The following is a 19,088-nucleotide window of genomic DNA, read 5'->3' as shown; positions in this document are numbered from 1 at the left end:
TGGATAAAACTTTAAGGTTCATTTTCTCTGCTCCACCTTTTTACGCCTTTGCACATGACTTCCCTCCTCCTCTTTCTTTCCCCTCCCACTCTCCCTCTGCTTCTCTCTCTGGCAGCAACAAAAGCTGCAAATCAGCATTTTTGGAATAAAGTGAGTAGTTTTGACGTCCGTCTGGGATCTGATCTGGCTGGCAGGAAAAGATGCTACACTCCATATGTGTTCTTGGCAGAGATCAACCACTTTTATTGGTGAAGTAATTAACAAGGAGACTTGCCACAACCTTTGAGGGTGTTGTTGTGATGTAATTATGTGGTGTTCAAATCTCCTAGTTAAATTTACTGAATACGTAGTTAATGAAATGTTTTTGGGTTCCATGTATGACATGGACATGGGATTAACACAATCAGCCATGCATTTTAGTTTTACTGATATCAGACCCAGTGGCGGCTGGTGATTTTCTTTTTGGTAGGGCACATTTATGTCGTCTGTTTTCAGATGTGCTAACCACATAATACCAATAGTAGATACCAAATTACCATTCATATGATAGAATCCACATTTTCTACCTCAATAACACCCAATGATGCTGAACGAATAGGCTGAAAAAAAAACACACACATATTGAGAAAAATACACAGTAGCAACATTGCAACATGATCCTTTCCCCAGAAGCCCAGACCCTCCTCTTTACAACAACATAAGTACGATTATGCTACCTGAAAACTCACGGAACTCAGCAGCAAAACAGACAAAGCTAATTTCATGAGGTTAAAAGCATACATTCTGCCCTACCTTTGCTGGTTCATGGCCATAATAATCCGTGTTATATTAAAAACAAAACACTGGGTTTGTGTAATCCTACGTCTCAACTTCACACAAAGCTGGTTCGGCACTGTCCTGGGCTTTTCTTTACCTGCTGGAGAGTGTTTACAAGTCTCTGACAACACTTTCCATAATGTTCTGGTTCTTTATAATAAAAATAACTCCACGAGGTGTACTCAGCTGCTCTAAATCAAACAAAGAACGGTGAGCTGAATAATAAATGATAAAAAATAAGAACGTGAACTTTGGAGAGCTTCTGGTTCTGGATAAACATCCTGAGCTGAGACTCCACCTGGCCGATCTTCAGCACATGTTTTGATCTCAAACCTCTGCGCTCAAAGGCTCTCCTATCCTTTGTATTGGATGGGGGGAATCCAGCGTGCATGCGCCATTTATAGCGTAGGTTGATGGAAGAGATTACTTCACCCGAACTGGAACAGGAAATACGTCACAAGACAATTTAGTCATGGTATAAGTGTGAGAACATTTTAAAATTACACTTAAATGCAGATTATACACAGCTACATTATACACTTACAGTCTGATGTATAGATCGTTTAGTTTATTTTCATGTTTTTTGTAAATATTTTTAATAAATTTTGTAATTCTGATGACAGATGCACTTTTGTAAAACTTATTCATCACAAAAAATGAATAAATGATGGGTTTTAAAAATTGATCCAAAATAGTTGATATCAAGCACTGGTGCTTGTTATTATCTGTCATTGTTTGATGTGTAAAAAATACTTACAAAAATTTGCACATAGAGACATAAAAATAGAAATCAATAAAAACATTTCATAGTCCAGCACAGACAGTACAGGCCAAAAGTTTGGACACACCAACTCATTCAATGTGTTGTCTTTATTTTCATGATCATTTACATAAATTCTCACTGAAGGCATCAAAACTATGAATGAACACATGTGGAGTTATGTACTTAACCAAAAAAGGGGAAATAACTGAAAACGTGTTTTTTATTCTATTTTCTTCTAAATAGCCACCCTTTGCTCTGATTACTGCTTTGCACACTCTTGCCATGCTCTTGATGAGCTTCAAGAGGTAGTCACCTGAAATGCTTATCCAACAGTCTTGAAGGAGTTCTCAGAGGTGTTTAGCACTTGTTGGCCTCTTTATAAATGGTCATGGTCATGAAAATAAAGAAAACACATTGATTGAGAAGGTGTGTCCCAACTTTTGGCCTGGAATGTATATCTCTTTAATTCCATCAAAAGTAGTAAAAAATCTGAACTGCAGATCAATAGCCAGTACAACATTTATCTTACAGAACTTTTCTGTGTTGACAGAACCAAGAAACACATAATTAATTGTACATAACAGGGCAGCCAAACTGAAAGTTGTTTTAGGAATAATCATCCCTGTGTGAATTTGTAGTTCTGGCGCTTGCCAAGTTTAGAAGTCTAGATGAGCGGACTGTGTATCTCCCTTAGCTGTGAATGTTGGCAACAAATTACAAACAACATTCATCAGGGGGTGTGCAGAATGTCTTGAAACATTTACAAAAGTGAATAACTTCCCTTTGGGATTCACACAGTCTTGATCTTGTGTCACATGAAATTTGAACAAAATATCATAAAAAGCGATGAAAGACCTGCACTTGTACAGTGTTTTCTTGAATCAGAGGACTCCTAAGTGTCAACAGTCAGCCATGCACACATTCACGAGCTGGGGTTCAAACCAGCAACCCACCAGTTACAGGCAAACTTCTAATCCCAGATTCACCATTGCCAAAAAACATCCAATAGTTAAAATAATGTCCCAGTGTGACCTACAATGTGACCTGACTGCATAATTTCTGTATGAATTTACAAATTAGCTCTAAATTCAGCATCTCCTCTTATTTGTCATAATAGTAGCCCAGTGAGATACCAGTGTTAGGTACTGATGGGACAAAAAGTAAAATAAGCTCTAGAATTTCTTATTATTTTAATTTATCATCTGTTTATTACAAAATATTCCAAGATATTACCAATATATATATATATTTTGTTGTTGAATGCTTCAAAAATTCAAGAAAGCAAAACAAGGTGTGATAAAACAAAGTGTCTTTCTTTTAAGTGCTCATCATTTTATGCAAGAACTGGTTGATGTTTTCCTATCCAGCCTTTGAAAGCAAAGATTTAATAAGAAACTCCACAACTGGGTGTAATTCATACACATTAAAATACCAGTAAACTGTACATAGATGGACAGGAAAAAACGTGCATCCTTGTTACTGTATTGTTTATAGTGGACATATTATGCAAAACTCACCTTTTGCTTACTTTTGTACTGCCATGTGGGTCAGCTGCCACTTTAAACACTGAAAAGGTGGAAACAAACAAAACAAAACACCCAATTTCTTTCTTGCAGTGTAGGAATCGTGCCTAAAGTGAGTTGTTTCAAAAAATCCCTGTTTGTGATGTAATTAAAAGAGGAAATTAGAACAGAACCACCTATTACCTGCAAGAGAGGGCTGCTGCAGCAACTCTACTCCAAGCTCCTCACATATATTGGAGCTTCTCAGCTTATGGCAGCCGGAGTGGGGGATGGGTGGGTGTGGCCAGTTCCAGCTTGTTTTCTTAAATGACAGAGCCTTGAAATGGCTCATTCTGGAAGGTACTGAAAATGTCAAGAATAAGAGATTAACTTATTTTATGTGAGAGAGATTTACTGCAAATAACTTAATAAGCATGTTTTATATCTACCATAGAACTATTACAACTTTAGAAAAAAGTGATAATATGCTCCCTTTAACAATCTGCAGTTAACAGGGTTGGCATGAACAAAAACATGAATCATATGTTTCTTTGAGGCTGACACGACACACGCGATGCCTCTTAAGTGTCTCAGGGTGACTCATTCCTCTGGGTTTTTGATCCTATTACGCCTGAACCTCCCCCTTCAACGCTTCGATCTTCCAACAGCCACAGTCCGAATGATCGTCAGGCAGTAGGCCTCTTATATGCCCCGTAATCCTATTTGCTCCTGTCAGGTGTTAATTGAAGTGAAATGCATCGTGAGCATTAATCAGCTTCACAGGTAGAAACATGAAACAGCTGAAAGCGTGGCAAGGAAGAATGTTGTACTTGTCCTTTATAAGTACGCATGCAAATACATAAATTTGTCTGTTTTGTTCCAAGCATCTGGATTTTCAAGTAACATAAAATGGTATTTTATAATTGTTTTATTTTTGTGCATTTCTCAGTAGAATAATACTAAAGAGAGACAACTTACTCACAAAAACCAAACCATTAAATCTAAACCAGACCAACATGAAATTTCAATAACTTTGAATTTGGCTGTCCTCTCCCCTACATGATGGACATTTATTCCTCCCGCTGTCTCAGTAGGGCAGCAAACATCATCAAGGACAGCTCCCACCCCGGCTTCAACATGTTCAGACTGCTTCCCTCAGGGAAGCGCTACAGGTCCATTAATACAAAAACCCACAGACTCAAAAACAGTTTCTTCCCTAAAGCAATAACCACCCTGAACTCACACATGCACTGATAACAGCCCCCCACTTCCCACTTCCTCCATTGACCACCACTATCTATTGATACCAAATTCCATGTGCAATAATTGTATATACATAACATTACTGTCCATATGTACATAGCGCTGCAGAACTGTACACCCCCCCCCCGCCCCCCAAGTATGTTTGTTTTACACTGAATAGGAGATGCTCTGTATCTCACTTTACTCCTGTATAGTGACAATAAAGGCATTCTATTCTATTCTATTCTAATTGGTTTTTCATCCAGTGACATGAATTATAATAACTTTTTCTGGGTTTATAAGTGTTACGGGTGGTGACATTTAGCCAGGATAAGGACAAAGTAACTGTTATCATGTTGGGATCTGAAATGTGTATGTTTATCATTTTACCTGGTGATATTTTCTTTTTGTACATCATATTTAATGGAACACTGAGCTCTTTTTGCACTGTAATCAAGATATTATTCAGTTCCAGTGAGGCACTTTTTGCAGCTAAAACCAGTGAGAAAATGATTTTCGTGTAGAATAAGTGGAGCATTCCTCATATAGTTGCAACATGTGACTCATACCACACACATATGCTCTTCATCACATGGCATACTGAACAGGTTTCTGGTTCATAAAGCAGACTGTGTGAGAATGGACTAATAATAGGGAGGCTGGAAAGGATATCAGGGTGTTTTTTAAATGGAATTTATTTATTGATGACTTTTCTCTATTTTGCTGATCAACATGTAATCATTTAAGTATTTAATACATTCCAGGAATTTATTCTGCCCATAATATTAATCATTTGAAGAAGATTAGACCAAACCTATAGTTTTTAATGCTGATATGTTTTGAAAGTTGAGGTCAGGACACACATAGGGGTTGTGAAACACCAGGTCACACCAGTTGTGCCATAGCTGTTTCACCAGGTTTTATAATTATCATGTTTTCACATACTAAATCTAATCCACTGGTCAACTTTCACATCACAAAGAAAAAGAGGAGACTTCTAAAACAGTCAAATCAAGTATTCTTTGTTCCTGACTCAGTCCAATTCACAGAAGTAGAAAAAATATTGTACAGAGAAGATAAAATGGAATGACCTCGATATGACACGTTAAAGCACAAGATACAAATAATCATGAAAACAGATACAAGAGACAATAATAACAATAGTGTAAAAATAAAGTATAAACTATAATGACTCCCTAACGTAAAATAAAAAGACACATCAGTGTTTCCACATCTTTCACTGGTAACGTCTTGCATTGACACCAATACTGGTTAGATTAAAAACAATTACATTTTTGAATTGTTCAGCTTAAAAATACATTTTGTAGATAATTTACAACATTTGCAATAATAATCTATCCATCTATTATCTGAACCCTTTTGTCCATGCAGGGTTGCCCCTATCCCAGCATTCAACGGGCAAACAGGCTCGGTACAGATTGCTAGTCCATCACAGGGCAACAAAGAGACACTCAGGACAAACAACAATGCACAAACCCTCACACCTAAGGACAATTTAGATAGACCAATTAACCTGACAGTCATGTTTTTGGACTGTGGGAGGAAGCCGGAGTACCCGGAGAGAACCCACGCATGCACAGGGAGAACATGCAAAGTCCTTGCAGAAAGTAAATGGTCTGTATATGTATAGCGGCTTCTTAGGGTTCTACAACCCCCCCAAGGTGCTTCACAACACAATAAAACATTCACCCATTCACACATTGCAGAAAGACTCCAGGCTGGGATGTGAACCCAGAACCATTATTGCTGCAAGGCAACAGCGCTAACTACTGCACCACGGTGCAGCTCTACGATAATAATATCTACAATATTTTTATTTTAATAGTTTTCGTTTTTGGAGCAACAAGATGCAATATTTGTTGCAAGATACTGAGTACTCATTAAATGATACCAAAATAATATTAGGACAGATAAAACTCAGCTAATTGGCAATGTTTGTACATTGTAACCAGCAATAATCAAGCTAATGAGTCAATGCAACTTTTATTTTATGAGTCACAAAGTACTTGTAAGAAGTAATTATTTAAATTAAAAGAAAGAAAAATAATTTTTAGGTTTTTTTGTATGTCACCATTCAAAATAAAAACTCACAGGGCCCTTCACAAACAAATAAACTAAATTTAAATGATTAAAGAATAATAAGAAAATAAACAAAAAATTGAAAACAAGAAAACATGGGTGCTCAGAAAATACAGAAATTAAAGAAACTCCAACATGAATAGATGCTAGTGAGGAAGTAGAGGATGAACAAGGGTTCAAACAATAACCAGCTTGAACAGGAGAGTTTTGAGCTGCTTTTTAAAGAAGTCCACTGAGTCCACTGATCTCAGGCTCAGGGGAAGACAGGTCCAGAGTCTGGGGGCCACAGCAGCAAATGATCTGTCACCTTTGGTCTTTAGCCTGGTGCTGCACAACCAGTAGGCTTTGGTCACTGGACCACTGAGATGAAGAGTTGAAAGTGTGGATAACAATTTCAAGTTCAGAATGTGACAGAAATTAACTCAGCTTAGCAATGCTCCTGAGATGGAAAAAGGAAGAGCGAACAAAAGAACTGACATGAGAATCCAGGGTGAGAGCTGGGTCAAAGGTCACACCAAGATTCCTGACAGAAGGTTTGGTGTGAGAGGCAAGCTGACCAAGAGAGTCTCTGACTTTGGGAACCAGCTTGTGTGGGGCACAGATGAGGATCTCAGTCTTATCTTCATTCAGCTGAAGAATGCTCCCAGCCATCCAGGTTTTGATAGAGTCTAAGCAGGTGTGTAACAGCTGCAGCTTAGACATCTCAAGGGGCTTAAAGGAGATGTACAGTTGGATGTTATCTGTGTAAACGTGGTACGAGATTCCTTTAAGGGAGCTCAGGAAGTGCTGAAGGGGAAGCAGACAGAGGAGGAAATGTAGAGGCCCCCAGTACAGAACCTTGTGGGACACCATGAGTGAGGGAGGTGGTGGATGGCCTAAACTTGGAGATGGCCACAGAGAAAGGAACGCTCAGACAGATATGAGGAGAACCACTCCAGAGTAGAAATTTAGCATCATATGTCTTCAATCCAGCTTTAGAAAGAAAAACAACTATATTAATATGAAGTTTTAATTGAGGTCCCTCCTGACAGAATGAATACACAACTATTTCATTTTTAAACTCATGAAACCAACAAAATAAGTTGTCAGTGTTCTCTAAGGAACAACGTTGACACATGCTGTGTGCCGACGTATTGACTGATATTAGTAACTGTTACTTTGTTAGTCACGTTTCCTTCCTATCTCTAAGTCCTAGTGAGAGTCTCTTCCTGTTTAGCTTCTTCACCTTGACAATGTTTAACTAACTGAATTAGATAAATACCGCCACACTGAATAAGTTATGTTTTCAACAACTTGATTAACTGAACTCAATGCATCTGTACTACAGAGTCTTCAGATGACTTTCTAGTAAATCATATTTAAATATAAAGTACAATGAACTAGGTGGGTATTATACCGTACAATAGTAGATAGGTATAGATGAATGAAATTAGACTGTTTTTCTTTGTGCTAATTATCTCCCAACGCCAGCCCAAATGACCGTGTCACCTTACACAGGCCTTTGGTAACAATAATAACAAAAAACTGAAAGAACAAAGGACTCGAAGGACAAAAGTGTGGAGGAGTGAAAAACAATGAGCTCAGACATAAAAGTGTGAATAAAAATATGCAATAATTCCATGTTTCAAAGAAAACCTGAAGTTCAGCTCAACTTAACTTTCTCTGCCGCCTGCAAGGTGACTTACAAACAGAATAAAAATATTCTTCCTTGAGATGAATCCACGCTGAACCAAAGGCATCCTAAAAGACAATGTGCTAGATTTCTGCTTCTTGTAAAACCACATTCAGGCCAGGCTATTTTTGAAACAAAAACCCCAGGCTACAGACCTGTTTCTGTGCTTAATTCTGAGCCTAAATCACTGAATCCAGTCATGATGTCTGTGCTCCAGCTCACTGATGAATGTGACCCGTGACTTGCGTAAATAGTGCAAATTGCAGGCGATAAATAGGAGTGTGGTTCATTTTTCCTGACCTGACAATGCTTCGGTTGATTACACGTCCCTGAACCCTAATTAAACACAGTTTGTGAGGATGGGTGTCACTTATGAAGGTTTGACACTGAGCCTTCTCCCCCATTACACACACCCTTGAGTTTAAGCAAAGCACAACCATGCATGTCGCATCTGCCATATTGTTTCTGTAAAGCCCTAGACATGACTTATAATTCCTAAAACCTTTAAAGAGATGACCAACTAACCAAGACAAAGCAGCATCTCCCTCACCATGCTCTCATTTGTACTCATCCCTGTAAAGATTTATTCATGTCAGCAAAGCAAGGGCATCTATTGCAGCCTGCTGAAGGTCCAGTGTTGCAACACCACTGCCTATAGATCATGAACTTGGGTGACAGCTCACTCTGTAGGGCCATCCTCATACGGATTGTAGTACTGTACTGTGCCGTACAATCCATCATGCTTCCTTCAGGCCCTATACCCACTCTTCATTAAAGCTGTAAAAAAAACGGTACCCACCCCCTTGCATGGTCTCATTTTCCACTGCCGCTCATTTTTATAGCCTCTGATGGTTGGCCTGCTCTTTAATTAATGTCATCTGCTACCAGACATTTGTTAAAAATCTTCTGAATCTCTTCTATTTGTCTTCCACAAGCCTGTCATGTTCTATAGGGAAGTAATCATGTCGAATTTTAAAATAGCAGAAACAATATGTTTTACCACAGCAATAATATGATTTACTATACCTTGATGTCTGCAAGTATAAATGGCTTCTTTATGTTCTCTGATTTGCTGATGAAGGAAACAAAATCAAACAAAAACATATTCATATGTGCTTTTAGATTCTGAGAAATTTAAAGGAACATGGTGGCATTTGTTAAGTTTAATATCATGAAATCTAATAAAATAATGTTTTGTCTCTGGAGCCGATAGAGGAATTATCATTGTGATACGTGGGAGTTTGTGAGGTTATTGGTGGGATGGTGTTGTTGTTGTTGTTTACCACCAGCTTCAACAACAAAAACACACAAACTGTAGGAGCTAGTTCATAGGAGGCAGTAAGGTCAGTGGAGATAGATTTGTGATTTTCTGCACAACATGAGCCGCTGCACAGCAGCTTATGGCAATTATTACATGTGTTGTCATGAAGTCATCCAACTTTGATGCACCTTCATTACCTTTTATGTCATTTATTTTTTATGCCAGTGCAGTTTTTTGGGCACCATTCTACCAAATGGAGACTAAACCATCTGATGGTGAAACCTGGTGACATCTGGCAGTTTCACAGCTGGTTCAGCACAGACTGGGCTGGGTGGCGTCGGTCCGGGTCCCACGCCGGTAGCATTTGTTTACACACACTTCTCAGGAACGGGGAAATCGCTGAGCATATGTGCAACCACTGTGCAGCCATGAGTGTGTGGGTCTGTGCTCCTAACTGTGAGAAAGACAGACAGAGCTGCTGCAGCTTCAGTCAGAGGCAACATTTACTTCTCAGTATCCAGAATGATAATGAATGGCGCATGCGGGAATCCCCCTCTGGTTGATTCTATCTGCCAATCAGAAGTAATGGTAGGCGTGTATTTGAGCCAGCCAATCAGTGGCAATCGGTGTGTTGGACCTGTTCAGCCCAAAGCAGAACGACCGCCTTGGTATGAGGGCCGAAAAACTGACTGGTTGAGCGCAGAAAAATACAAAGCCACCCAGATGTGAACACTTTAAAAGCTACCCAGTCCGGTCCATGCTGGTCCAGGTGTGAAACTGCCAATTAACTCCTTTCCCTGGGGCTTATGGTCATATTTAAAATGATTATGAAAAGACTCTCATTAGGCTTCAGTATTCTACGATTTAACTGACACGAAAACTATTGGATTTGTTTGTGGGCTCCTTCTAATCTATAGTATTCTAAAAGTCCTAGTCTAACTTTAGATTTCATGTGTGGCTAAAAATAGGCAGGCCAAAGACCAAACTGCCCCTCAACACAGTTGAACAGACATACAGCAGATCAAAACAAAGAGCTGTGATGTAACACATGGAAGTGAATGTTAGTAATTTTGGCCGGAGTGAATAAAATGTGACCTTTAAGACTCATCTAGCTTCCAGGTTACATGCTGGGTTCAATGGCATGAGAGGACACTTGCATAACAGATGTTATGAACTATTAGAACATTTTAGCAACACCAGAGAGTAGCAATGTACATCATAAAATCAAACTGGAAATCCTCGTAAACATCTTGACATATTTTAAAAACTCTCTTGTGAATGTGGTTCCCAATTAGTCAACAACAATCACACCCCTGGGTCATCTTTGGCTACAAAGGAAGAGGAGACCAAATGGTTAAAGAAACCTGGAGGAATAGTTAAAATCTGTGGCTTTAATCATATATATATATATATATATATATATATATATATATATATATATATATATATATATATATATAGTTTTATAGCTGAATTGAGTCCAGGTGAAAACCAGAAACACTTTTTTTAAACAAAATGAATAGAAGCAGAAATGAGAAATTTTAATTCTCTTGACTGGAGTATCTGGGAGAATTGACTCCTAAGTGTGTGTGGAAGAAAAATAATCTATTGTGGCTAGTTTACTTGTTGCTAATTCAGAAACACAAAAGAAATGGGTGAACGATGGAAACGTTTGCACTGGAAGACGGATATGATATGTTCAGTGCACACAGAGGAGTCATCTAATCACATGCGGGGTGATGCTGCAGGAGCTCTCCTTGATGTCAGTCACAGTTTGCATGACTATCAAATTTAATCTGCCTCAGCTCTGTGTGATCTGGGAGCTTCTGCATGTCTGCATCTGCTTGCCTGCTCATACAGGAAATGGGGTGGAACTGGGGTGATAATGGTCGCCACCACTTAGTGATGTTAACCTGATGTTGTAGCAGACTGCATGGTGACCTTGCAACCTCACAACCTTTTACTCTCCTGCTTTGTTTAACTGCAGCTGTGACTGTTTTGGTGTCTGCTGAAAACCTCCACCATCAATGATTCTATGCAACCAAATGTTCTTATTTTCTGTTTTTATCATTCCTTTTGTGCTATTTTAACTGTTTTCTTTTTCAGCAAGCTGAAGAGATGTTTACAGAAGCCACTGCAGCTAATTTGGGTGTCTTTATTTTGAGGCATTCTCTAATCTTAGTGTTTTTGATCTAATCCTGTCTACTCCCTTTTCAATCTGATCTTTCTCTGCTGTCTTCAGTAATTACTCAAGTCTAAAGCTGTTGCTGATGTTAAAGTTGAATATCTTTTCTCATGTGCCTGAGCTCTTGCCGTGTTGTTTCATTGATGTTGTTCTTTAGCCTGTGTGAGGTGAGCCTTCTAACTCCAGTTCATTCTGTTATGGCATCGCTGCAGTCCAGGATGATGCTGCCCCAGGTACCCAGGAGTACATTATGTTACGGCAGGACTCCATCCACTCTGCGGATATAAGGAGTAAAGGGTCCCCTTTTCGTGCTAAGTGTCACGAAATCTTCTGCTGCCCACTGAAGCAAGTTGTCCTCAAAGAAAGCGCAGAGCCCGAAGGTTTGTTCGCACCCCCTCCTTGTTTTGATTTGCTGATGCTCCTCACCTACCCCTGTCTTCCCTCGTCTTGTCTTCATATCTCATACTCAGTCTGAACCGATGGTTCACCTCTCCAAACGCTCTTTTTTTCTTTCATACTTGAGTTCACGTGTGAATGGATGTGTACACAGTTGTTGTGGGTTTGAGTGCAGTATACAATGAATTCCTTGGGGGTGTTTGCTAGCAGAGAACCTTTAGCTCAAAGTCTCTGGACATCCCCCAAGGGGGTGTATCTGTTTAGGTTAATGCACGTGTGTGTGTGTGTGCGTGCATGTGTGTGTGTGTGTATTCATATTGCTTATGCTGGACTGAGGAGCATATTTTCTTCAAACCCCTCCCCACTCCAAACCATTAACTCCTCGGTCAATTCCACCCCGAGGCGCATGCACAGATAGAAGCAAAGCACAAAAAGAGAAGGGGTAACGGATGGAGGCAGCTGCTGCCCTAATGAGTTCAGTGACGAGGCAATTTTAGAAGGCCTCATAAAGAAATGTGCAATCACCCCGTTTAGAGGATTATGTTTCCTAATCATGACTGAAGAACGAGACATTCAGCTGCAGACTGCAAGTCAGCAAGCCTCCAACCCTCTCTTGTTCCATGTGTCTCCCTTCAGCTTTTGGCCTCCTGCTCTCACTGACTGCTCCTTACACCTTGCTGCTTCTGTCTTCCGCTTTTTTATTTTTTATGCCCAAATGTACCCCTACCCCAACTGCTTCAACGCTTAAAGCTGCACGAAGGACTATTAACACTAGTACAGTTATACAGACAAACTGAAGAAAAAGAGGTTTGTGCTCCGAGCATGCAGTCGTACCCCGCTTTGTCTGGCACTCATTTATCATCTATCCCTCATGGAGTGCTAAGATTGGAGAATTTGTATTTTTTTTTTTGCAGACATCCTCCTAGGTAAGAGATAAACTCACTCACTACTCTTACTGCAGTGTCTTGGTCTGTCTTTTGCTGCATCTAAAAATGCCTCCTTTCTGGAGGTAATTCTGTACACAGATGTCAGTTAACCTGTTGCTAACTGCCTGCATACCCTCTGGAAAGCTCAAGCACTTGTACTTATTCTTGTGGGATAAAGAGAGACTGTGTGCGTGCGTGTGCGTGTGTGTGTGTGAGTGTGTGTGTGTGTGTGTGTGTGTGTGTGTGTGTGTGTGTGTGTGTGTGTGTGTGTGTGTGTGTGTGTGTGTGTGTGTGTGTGTGAAAGAGAGAGAGAGAGAGAGTGGAGGTCTGCTTAGAGAAGCACAGATGTATTATTCAGTTTGTAGCTTTGGTTGGACGTGACTGAATTTACAAAGGAAGGAGGGGAGACTACAGCTCTTACGTAAGACATTAATGTTGATACATGATGCGGATGGAAATGGTGTAAGTTTGTGCATGGAGTCAGCACTGCAGTCAACCAAACAGGCGGTCTCAAACTTAGTTGAGAACTGACGTGAAAAGAAGAAAATGTGTATACATTGGCTGGAATGTTGAAAAAAATAAATAAATAGTGTTTTGATGTCCATTTTTTAATGTTTTAAGCCTTGTCACACTGTTACCATGGAGACAGCATTCCAATTGTGCTGTGTTGTACTTACTAGTGATCTTCATAGGGTCTGGATTTCATAATATTTTGTGTGTTTGTTGAGTTTGTAAGTTAGAGGATTGCAGAAACTGCAGTCAGCGCTGATCTTGGCTTTCTGTGTTTCCCTACGTTGTTCCGTTTTCACCAAGTCAGTCATACGCCGATGCATATTCCAAGGCTGATTGTTATTATAATTCTTAGTTTTTGACAGCTTGAAATACTGTGGCACCTGAGAGGATAAAACAAATAACAACAACAACAAAACAAAAGCTCTGCATTCATTCTCTATTTTTGTTTTTGTCATGTGTTTATATTCTGAAATCCCCTGTCCTGCATCCCATTCGCCTATTTTGCTCTTTGGCTCAATTCTGCTTCTCGACAATAGAAACACAGAGATGGTGCCTGGGGCAATTCTGTGTAAATATCCATCTATAATTCAATCCACTGCAAGACTTTGTGCTTACAATTCCAGGCTATGCAATGTACACAGAAACAGCAAGCAAGCCCTGCACAGACGTAAACACACAAGTGCACTGGGCCCTATATATATATATATATATATATATATATATATATATATATATATATATATATATTGTGTGTGTGTGTGTGTGTGTGTGTGTGTATATGTATATGTCTTAGTGGCGTGGGGCAAGACGTCTTGTACAAAACATGTTGATGGAGAAAAGGTTGAGTAAGTCTGCCATAAAGGTTTCACTTGTATTCAGACATCAAAAACCTTGACCATGTTTTAATTTAAAACAGTTTCCATTATCATCACATAAAGAAATACTTTCTTTATACAATGTAAAATGGGAGCAATGAGAGTCACATTTAATGTCCAGGCTCTGAATAAGCACCAGGTTAATTTGTCTCTTCAGAGCAGTTTTGGTCATTTTATACCCAAAACTGTGGGGTTGAAAAAAGGCCATTAGATCAAAATTTAACGTTAGGGTTAGGGTTCAATTCTTTAGGTTTCAAGAACAAAAAAATGGTTAGGTTAGGTCAAATAAATCACAGTGTTTTTAAAACAGTAAATGAATGCAGAATAAATAAACTTCCAAATGAATTTTAATAAAGTTTAGAGAGTAATCCTTTCAATGTCACGATTCCAGTCCTCCAGCCATCCACTTTACACCAGACATTACCTCAACTCTACTTCCCAGCATTCCCTGCACCGGTTGCCACACACCCTTTTCCAGGAAGTCCTTCACAACAGTCCGTGCTCAGTCATCATAGTTTTTAAGCTCCGTTTGTGGCCTAGGCGTCACCCACTGCTAGCACTCCGGCATTTACACTTCTCCTCACTGCTCGCTATGTTTGGCAGAGGTGAGGAGTCCCGCCAGGATGACTTAGCCAGTTAAGAGACCCAGCAAAGTGCATGCAGCCACGTACCTCAGTGCGCAAATTGCGCACTGTTTTTCTGCTACTGCCAATGCTCACAGGTTCCCACTAGAGACGGGCCTCATTAGGGCTTTTCTTGTTTCAGTTCGATCCGGTCCGGCTCAGTTGAAGTATTTTCCTGTCCATCTGGTTCCTTACTAACCAATGTAATTTTTTTCAATCTAGTGCAGTCCCGTTCAGCGCAATTCTGTCCGGTTCAGTTCCGTCCAGCTGAATTCTGGTCAGTTTGGTTCCATCTGGCCCAATTATGTAAAGTCCAGTTCCGCCCAGTCCAATTAAAAAAAATCTTTTTGAGACAGTCCAGTTCCGTCTGGACCAATTAAAGTTTTTTAGATCCAGTCCAGTCCTGTCCGGCCAACTTGTCTGGTCCAGTCAGTCAGCTGTTCACTCCTGTCAGTTAGCCAGTCTATTCAGTCAGCCATCCAGCTCAGTGTGTAAGGCCTTCCAGCCCACTCTGTCAGTTTCCCAGTTCAACTCAATTCAATTCAATTCAATTCAATTCAATTCAATTCAATTCAATTCAAAAATACTTTATTAATCCCAGAGGGAAATTGAATGATCAGTCTGTCAGTCCCTTCATCCCCCCTGTCAAGCCTAGTCAGCCATCAGTCCAGCCTGTCAACTTTCCAGTTCTGCCAATCAGCAGTCCATGTCAAGTTCCAGTCCGGTCCACTCAAGTCACGTTTCAGTCCAGTCCACTCCTCTCAAATCATGTTCAAGTCCAGTCCACTCTTCTTGAGTAAAGTCTCAGTCCAGTCCAGTCCAGTCTACTCAATTCCCATCTGTTCAACTCCAATCCAGTTTGGTTCCTTCCAGCCCTGTCCGGTTCCAGTCATGTCCAACTCAGTCCCTTCCAGTTAGTCCCAGTCAAATTCAGGTCCCCTCCATGAAGCTACCACATCTTAGCAGAACACCATTGTAGCTTCTTCTGGGGAGAAAAACACTTAGAGAAAAAATAAAGTTAACAGCTGAAATAGCAGGAAATAATACAGTTAAAGAGCAAATTGTACAAGAAAGTAGTAGAGTGTGGAAAGTGGTCAGTATGTCCTCCAGCAGTCTAAGCCTATAGCAGCAGAACTAGAGAGATAACCCTGGATAGCCTAGCCTTTTAGATGGAGGCATGTTGGAGGCAGGGCAAGGGAGAGTCCTCTTTACCGACTGTACACTCCACCTCCCTCTACTTCCCCACTTGTCCGGATGTAGGCTAACATCAGATTTTAACCATAGGCTCTATCAAATAAAAATGTTCTAAGCCTAGTCTCAAAAGTAGACAAGGTGTCTGCCTCACAGACTAAAGCTGGGAGCTGGTTCCATAAGAGAGGAGCCTGATAGCTAAAAGATCTGCCTCCCATTCTATGTTTAGATATTCTGGGAACCACCAGTAAACCTGCAGTCTGAGAGTGAAGCGCTCGGTTAGGAAAATATGGAACAATCAGATCACTGATGTATGATGGAGCTTGATTATTAAGAGCTTTATCTGTGAGAAGGATGGCCTTAAAATCTATTCTAAATGTAATAGGCAGCCAATGTAGGGAAGCTAAGACCGGAGAGACATTATCTCTCTTTTTAATTCTCATCAGAACTCTAGCTGCAGCATTTTGGACAAGCTGAAGACTTTTAACTACATTATGTGGACTTCCTGAGAGTAATGAATTACAGTAATCCAGTCTTGATGTAATAAATGCATGAACTAGTTTTTCAACATGACTCCTGGAAATGATGCTTCTAATCTTAGCTATATTCCAAAGGTGGAAAAAGGAAATCCTACAAACCTGTTTAATGTGGGATTTGAATGACATGCCCTACTCAAAAATAACACCAAGTTTCCTTAATTTGTTCTCAAAGACTAATTTAATGCCATTCAGGTCAGGTGATTGACTAAGCAATTTCCTTTTCTGAATTTCGGGTCCAAAGATGAGAACTTCAGTCTTGTCTTGACTAAAAAACAGAAGGTTTTGAGTCATCCAATGTTTAATGTCTTCAAGACAAGCCTGTATTCTACCTAACCGATTAGGTTAATCAGAGTTAATGGATAAATATAACTGAGTATCGTCAGCATAACAGTGGAAGTTTATCCCATGCTGTCTAATGATTTTACCAATTGGGAGCATATATATAGTAAAAAGAGTTGGTCCAAGCACTGAACCTTGTGGTACTCCACAAGTAACCCTGGAGTATGAAGAAGATTTGTCATGTACATTTACAAAATGAAATCTATCAGACAGGTAGGATTTAAACTAGCTTAGCGCTGTTCCTTTAATCCCTACAATGTGTTCAAGTCTTTCTAAAAGAACATTGTGATCAACTGTGTCAAAGGCAGCACTGAGATCTAACAAGACTAGAACAGAAACAAGATTCTTATCTGAGGCCATGAGAATATCATTTGTAACTTTCACTAATGCAGTTTCAGTGCTGTGATACTCTCTAAAACCAGACTCTAATTCCTCAAACAGAGCATTAGTGTTTAGATGCTCACATACTTGGATGGCCACTATTTTCTCAAAGACTTTGGATAAAAAAGGAAGGTTAGATATTGGTCTATAATTCATTGGGCCATCTGGATCCAGAGAAGGCTTCTTAAGTAAAAGTTTGATTACTGCAACCTTAAAATCCTGTGGTATGTATCAATTTACTATGGATAGATTATTTATATCTAGAATGGGGCAGTAACCAAAGGAAATGCATCTTTAAAAAAATTGGTTGGGTTTGGATCTAAAATGCAAGTTGAAGGTTTGGATGAAGCTAATATTTTTGATAACGCTGACAGCTCAACAGGATCAAAACAGTTGAAACGCACATGAGGTTCTACAGTTACCTCTGATGCTGCCTCACTTACTGAGGAGGAAGAAATCGCAGTAAGGAAGATGCTAATGATTTTGTTTCTAATAGAATTAATTTTACTCGTGAAAAATCCCATAAAGTCGTTGCTGCTGAGGGCTAAGGGAATAAACGGTTCAGAGCTATGATTCTGTGTAAGTTTGGCAACTGTACTGAAAATAAATTTAGGAATATTCTTATTCTCCTCAATTAGCGATTAAAAATATGCAGTTCTAGCTTGTCAAAGCTTATTTTTATAAAACAAAAAGCTATTTTTCCAGGAGTCCAGTCTTTTCCAGTAACGTCATTTTCCTATCCTCTCCTGTCCAAGTCGTGCTCCTATCCTTTCCATTCAGGTCATGTTCCATCCCGGCCAGTTTAGTCAAGTACATTCCTTTCCAGTCAGGTCAGATAATTCCGGGCCCTCAGGTTCTGTACTCGCCAACCCCGGGTCCTCCTAGTCTTTCTGTTTTGGGCCGTCAGGAGCCATCCTTAAGGTTTGGGGTCCTGTCCCGGTTCTAGTTCTCCAGCAATCCACTTTGCACCATACTTTACCTGAACTCCACTTCCCAGCATTCTCCATACCGGTTTCCGCCTCTCCACATCATCACACACACCCTATTTCAGGAAGCCCTTCACAACAGTCCGTGCTCAGTCACAGTAGCTTCTAAGCTGTGTCAGTGGCCTTGACATCACCCATCGCTAGCACTCCCGTGTTTGGGTCTTGTTGCACGCTACACTTCTCCTCACTGCTTGGTTCTCAGCAGATTTAAACCAAACTAATTGTGTTTCTGTCAAAAGCTTGCTTGATCTGCATTCAGTGAAGTAACTAGAGGTTGTAGAGTAGCTAGAGATTGCACTCAATTAATAGTACTGATACTTAATAATAATATAACTCAAGAAAATGCTATAAAACTGCTTCTAAAAGTAAACACTTTTAATAGGTTATTCAAGTAAATGTCCATCCATCCATTGTCTGAACCTGCTTGTCCATGTGGGGTCGCGGAGGGGCCGGTGCCGATCTCCAGCGGTCAATGGGCAATCAGGCGGGGTACACCCTGGACAGAGTGCCAGTCCGTTGCAAGGCAACACAGAGACACAAAGGTCAAACAATCATGCACGCGCACACACACACACACACAAGGATGATTTAGACAGACCAATCAACCTAACAGTCATGATTTTAGACTGTGGGAGGAAGCCGGAGTACCCGGAGAGAACCCACGCATGCACAGGGAGAACATGCAAACTCCATGCAGAAAGATCCCAGGCCGGAAAGCGAACCCAGGACCTTCTTGCTGCAAGGCAACAGCTCTAACCACTGCGCCACTACGCAGCCT

General features: G+C 40.1%; 1 protein-coding gene across 4 annotated transcripts in view; it reads left to right on the top strand.

Moving 5' to 3' along the window:
• The window catches only part of fgf13a (fibroblast growth factor 13a), a 142,143-nt gene that overhangs the window by 48,542 nt on the left and 74,513 nt on the right, over nucleotides 1-19,088 (top strand). For 2 of the 4 annotated variants that reach the window (XM_015949142.3, XM_015949132.3), the window contains exon 3: nucleotides 11,754-11,921. The exons of the other annotated variants lie outside the window; for them this stretch is intronic. In XM_015949142.3, the coding sequence (XP_015804628.1) occupies nucleotides 11,754-11,921 (168 nt within the window). The remainder of the gene's footprint in view (nucleotides 1-11,753; nucleotides 11,922-19,088) is intronic. 4 annotated transcript variants of the gene reach the window in all.

The sequence above is a fragment of the Nothobranchius furzeri genome, chromosome 1, assembly GCF_043380555.1.
Source record: "Nothobranchius furzeri strain GRZ-AD chromosome 1, NfurGRZ-RIMD1, whole genome shotgun sequence".
Taxonomy (NCBI): Eukaryota; Metazoa; Chordata; class Actinopteri; order Cyprinodontiformes; family Nothobranchiidae; genus Nothobranchius; species Nothobranchius furzeri.
The sequence above is the reverse complement of the archived record's forward strand: the minus strand, read 5'-3'. Positions and strand labels throughout refer to the sequence as shown.